This window comes from Condylura cristata, unplaced genomic scaffold (assembly GCF_000260355.1).
Source record: "Condylura cristata isolate star-nosed mole 26May11 unplaced genomic scaffold, ConCri1.0 scaffold00015, whole genome shotgun sequence".
NCBI classification, from domain to species: domain Eukaryota; kingdom Metazoa; phylum Chordata; class Mammalia; order Eulipotyphla; family Talpidae; genus Condylura; species Condylura cristata.
The window spans coordinates 32548912-32554813 of record NW_004567116.1 but is presented as its reverse complement, the minus strand read 5'-3'; the positions used below and the strand labels follow the sequence as shown (position 1 = coordinate 32554813).

At 34.3% G+C, this 5902-nt stretch overlaps 1 protein-coding gene across 1 annotated transcript in view; it reads right to left on the bottom strand.

Annotated features, from left to right (window-relative positions):
* The window catches only part of RNF141 (ring finger protein 141), a 25072-nt gene that overhangs the window by 6994 nt on the left and 12176 nt on the right, over window positions 1-5902 (bottom strand). Inside the window, exons 4-5 of the mRNA XM_004683049.2 lie at window positions 4601-4782; window positions 137-244 (exon numbers count right to left, since the gene is read on the bottom strand). Of these exons, the coding sequence (XP_004683106.1) occupies window positions 137-244; window positions 4601-4782 (290 nt within the window). The remainder of the gene's footprint in view (window positions 1-136; window positions 245-4600; window positions 4783-5902) is intronic.

Below are 5902 nucleotides of genomic sequence, written 5' to 3'. Positions count from 1 at the left end.
AATAATACATAGAGGATAAATGTAGCAATGAGGAGAAAGAAGGAAGAGGAAGCATTGATTCTAGACGCAAGTCAAGCACAAATATTCTTGACCTCTGCCTATCCCATGAAGGGGTACAAATGCATAGATAACTTACCATTTATCAATGCACTTTTGACAAAAGCTGTGAGCACAAGGCAGGATGAGATCAGCTCGGCCATCCATACAGATACAACATTCCTCTTCATCAGTCAGCTGCTTCACCCTGCAAGATGAAAACTGAGCTGGAGCAATGATATTCTCTGATGTCACTGTACTTAATAGTTTGTTTTTAAATGCTTAGAGAGCATTATCACATATTTATGTGCCCCTAGCATACAACACAACATGACTTGTGCAAAAATCAGACTAAACTAACATATCTTATATGGATAGCAAATATTTAGGGCAGAAGTACTAAGAGGGGAAAATTTCATAAAGGAAAATAGGGCAAAAGATAAATTCTGTAATTGTTAAAAAAGAATCTGTGGACAAACACTGAAAACATTAAGGTGTTTCTGAAAATAATTTGGCCTATTTAATCATGTTCAATTTATATAAATGATTTATTCACTATGTATGATATAAAGCTCTCTAAAATACTGACCTTGCCATCATCAGGGCCTTAATATGTTGATGTTGATAATGGACACACAAATGAAAAAATAAAAAAAAAGCTCAGTCTTCAGTATCAGGTACTATAGGAAGTACAAAAGAGATAGAAAACAAAGTCTCTGTCCTCAAGTAGCAATTTCATCTTGAGAATTGTCAAACCCACAACCTTAGTCACAGTTTAGAATTTTTCTAAATGAGCAAGTGTCTTTACATGTGTTTTTTTCCTTTCCTGGAACATCCTTGCGAACTTGTTAAATTCCAAACACAGTAACTCAGCTCAAAATATTACCTTCTCTTTGCTCTCAAAACCAACATTTGCTTCAGTTCAAGGACTTTAATACTGCATTCTAATTGGCTGTTTATCCATAAACCATAAGTTCTTTGGCTATGGTAACTACAGGGAGTTTATCATCATGGGTGCTCAATAAATGTTTCCTGAAGTGGTTTTAATTTGCTTTAGTGCTTTTCTGTAATTTTTACACTTTTTTCATCAAGCATGTATTATTTTTATAATTATCCAAAAACTAAATGTTTCAAAATATAGCCATTAGACTATCATCTTAAGGATAAGATCTATCACTAATACATTTTTTATTCTCTGCTGTGATTATAATTCTATTTATGACATGAAATAGCAGTTTAAAATTCACAAATTTGAAAATAAAACAATATAAGTAAGTGTCAAATGTATACTACTTGTAGTAAGTGTTAATGAAGGAAAAAAATGAATGTATTTTAAACTTGTTGGAAATATGATGTAGAAAAATGGTTAAAATCTAACAGAAATTTCCAGGTAAATAAATAAAGATGCAGAGGTATATAAAATCCTGTGAATGTGTGTGTGTGTGTGTGTATAACAAGAAGCTTGGCATGATACTCTGTGGAAGAAACTGAGAGAAAGGTAATTCAATATGGCAAAGACAGCCTGATATCAAAATAGTAAGCTTAAACTTGTTCTGATGGGCAAACTAGAAATCATGAGTTTGATTGAGGGGAAAAGTGAATCCCACTGACATACTACTTTCGGAAGATTAACTGGGAGTGCAGAAAGAGAGAACATCTTAGAGTGAGGAAAACCAATTTGATTCTCATTTCAGCAATTCACTTGGCCTAAGGAGTATTAAAAGGCAAATCATCAAAATGTGGCAACAGATTAAATGTTATGCTTTTGTAATGGGCAAATAGGGCAATGGGGAATTAAATATCTAAATGGAGGTGGTCCTAATATATTTGATTTTTTATATATCTGTTCAGTTCAGTGTTTAAATATTTTTTGGATGCTACAAACTGTGCCAGTCCAGATGTATTGAAGAACTCACTATTTCCATCTAAGAATATGGGCATGGATTTTGGTAGCATAGGATATCACTTAATTCACCAAAAGTAGCAGTTCTGAAGGTTAGGGTTTAAAAGTGAGGAGCAGAGGGCTATCACAAACAACATTCTAGATGGAGTTAGGAAAAAAGAAGGTAGAGAAACTTCCAGTGGAGCTGGCACAGTGTTCCCTTGATTGTTACCTTTCCAGTGGTACAGTGACCAGAACTGTTTTCCTTGTTAGATTACTTGCAGAATGAAGTATTATTCAGTTCTTTTCCCCTCTATTCTGAAAAAATATTGACAGATAAAGGTCATCCAGGAAAGTCTCAGATATATAGATGAGGCCCATAGAGCAAAAGTCATAGAACTGTGGACTTTATTATTCTGAAGAAAAATGGCTCAGTGAAAATTTGATTATTGTTTCAAATATTTGAAGGGGTGAGAATAGGCTTGCTCATTGTAATCTGGAGCACAGAAACAGAAAGGAATGCATAGAATTAGCAGAATACGGAATAAGAAGTAATTTAAAAATAATGATAAGCTATTGTTAATGACAGTTAACTCTTACAGATATATTATTATGTGTCAGGCACTATTTTAAGCACTTTACAAATGTTACCTCACTCAACTCTCTCAATATCCCATGAAATAGATACTATTTTATATCATCCCTTTCAAGAGATAAGAAAACTGAGGAAAAAGAGTTTAATCAATTGTCCTAAGTGATAGTAAACCCAGGGCTTGAGCACAGGCAAATTAGTTCTAGAGTCTGGGCTTTTCTTCCTCAACAAAATCAGATTTTACAAAAGGGGAAAATTTTACAGACTTCTTTGAGGTCATCTGCATATGAAAAGGCTTGCTTCTCTGAGGTGGCAACTCATATAACTACAAGTGTTCAAGTACAATTTTGACTACCACTTGGCTAAATGTGGTGAAAAGGTCTCAGAGTAACCATGGATCAGCAGCAGTGGCACCATCTGTGAGCATAACGGAGTCTCAAGTTACACTTCAAAACCACAAAATAGCAAAACTTAGGAAGCACAAGCACTAGTCCTCTTTATGTACCAGAGAGTAGTAATGCAGATTCTAGGGGCATGCCTGTATTGCTGAAATGTGAGTCTCAGGCCAAATTCTGGCCATGTAATTTATTTGCTTTTTCAACTGAAATGGATCAATAATTGTACAATCATGGGTTGTTGTGAAGATTTCATGAATTCATACATGTGAAACACTGCACAAAACCCCATGCTCTATAAGTACTCAATAAATTTAGACCACTAACATCAGATTTACACTAGGTAAATGCCCTTCAAGATCACCTTCAACTTTGATTTGTTCTATGAACTACTGTAAATAAGAACAAAACACAACCAACTACAATGCATGGAGCAGCCCTAACCTAGTATTAGGCACTGAAGTTTCTGTCTCCAGGGTACATGAAAAGAGGTAATACCTTACTTTCTTCATTAAGATGATTACAACAACAAAACAATTACTGCCTTCTAATTTGCTATCAGGATTTAAATATACTGGTAAATCCTATTCTCAGCTTTCAAAATACTTTTAAAAAATCACCATTTTGAAAAGGGAGAGGGGAAAATAGCAGAAAACCAGGCAACATTTTGAAAGATTAATAAGTCTAATACTGCCTATAGTGTTCTAAAACTTATTTGTAGTTTAGCAATACTTGGCACATCCCAAACCCAGAAAATTAAACAATCCTATTAATGGTTAATAGGAAATAATAAAATGAAAAATATAATTTTACTATGACATAGTAGTAAATCACAATAGAAACCAATTGGTTAAGAATAGACTACAAAATGTAATTCTAAATAGAACAGTAAGTGAAAGTTCTTGTTAAATCCATTCTTTAAAGCGTCAGATACTGTCAATACAGATTTCTGCTGTCTACCTAGTATAACAATAAGACAGGACATAAACATGCCCGGGCCCACGTAAGATTTTTCCAGTGAGGTGTTTACAAAATTAAATTATGGCTAGGGTTGTCAAATAGCAACAGGTGGGAGCTTTAACATGCCAAAAACACTACAGAGAAGGAAAAGAAAGTTTAGATAGGACAATAATATATTAGGCCTGAGTAAACAAGCATGATCATAGAAAACTGGTTGACTTAATTTCCTCTTGGTAACTCAGTATATACAATATGTGCACCAACTACTTGTTTATTCTTGAATGAACTATCAAGTCTTGGCTCTAATATTTAAAATTATAATGCTCCAATCAAACACTTTTAAGGAAAACTGGAGTGGTTTGGTCAGATTCTTGGACCTAATTTCCCATGGGGTTTTGACTGTCTAAAAATTATTAGAAGAGTGACATTTAACCTTTCACATTTAACTCCTTTGTTATCAAATGTGAGCATGCAGAAATGGAGAGCATATGCAAGGAATCTGGATTGACAGAAACACTGCCTAGTATGAGCCACCTTAAGTTTTCTTTAACTTGGCACTCTAACAATGTCTTAATGCACAAAATAATCCAAAAACAGAGCTGGAATATAGTATCAACTGAGATAAAAATAAATATAATTTAAGACATCACAAACAGCATCAGCAAAAATATCAATGAGATTACAGTAGCCTGCATATTGGAAAGTAAGTAAAACATAGTGACATGCAGTGTATACCTTCCCATCCAAAGACTGGCCTGACAAGACACTACAGATGATGCATTTTCATCAGGGTCTTCAGAAGTGGAGCTCTGTGCTAAAACTTCTACTGCTTGACTTGTGATGTCTTTATAAAGCTGAATAAACTGATACAAATTCATAATTCTTGATGCTTCCACAATGCCACTGCTTTTGTTAATCTAAAAATAAAAAGAATATGCAAATTAACTTTCTTATAATTTTCTCCAGTAAAGGGGTACAAATACTTAGCAAAATGTCCTATGAAATAGCTTTCTAGGTTTGTAAATAACCAAGTCAAATAAGCAAGAGTCAGAATAAATGAAAAAGGTTATGTTCCCTACATTTGTGGGGTTCAATGTACTTACACAAATTTATATCATGTGAAACTTAAAAATAACCCCATGGGATTGATTGGGTACTACCTTATTTAGAGTTAATGATGTTAGGCAACATTCTTAATCTTAAATTAATTTTAGAGATCAGTATCAACAATTCTGTTCATTTTAGTTTCTTAAGTGATTCATTTGAATCCAACAAACACATGTTATTCTACTATTTAAAAAAAGATTGCTTTCTTGAACATATTAAGTACTATTTTACACCAAAACTTTCAAACTAAAGTGAGAAAACTACATTAAAATAAATCCTAACAAAAAATGTCTGACTTTTCCTCAGGAGACCATTATGAACTTTTGCTAAAAAACTTACTTAAATATTAGGTGGCACTAGTAGCCCACAGGTTGTACTTTTCTTCCTTCTGGTTTACATTCTTCATATGAGGGGCAAGTGTGGGGCAACAGAGTAAGGGTCAATAATATTTCTTTCATTACACTTGGGGAGTTATGGAGCAGAGTATATACAGTCTTTTGAAATGACCAAAACCAGGATGGCAGGAGACATAATATTCTGGAGAAACTGATCACTGACAGATTAGAGATGTGAAGGGCTTCCTTCAAGCACAGGAGATGGTATGGAAGACCATGGGAACAGAAGTGAGCAATGAAGGAGAAAGATAGATAGAGGTATTTCAAACTGGAGAGCTGGGTACTGTGGAAGAAAGGGCAAGAAATGAAGTAAGCACATATGTTTTTCAGCAATAACCTTTGCCACTAGAGTTCTTAAATTCACCCATGTATCTTTTGAAGATGACTTTCCAATAGTCCTGAAAGATTATGTGCAGTATAAACTTGCAGCTGTGGGATGATAGGACGATAGTGAGTATTTGAAGTATAAATAACAAAACATGGCCCTCCCTGGTGGCACAGCAGGTTAAAGCACTGCACTGAGAAGCTAAAGCCA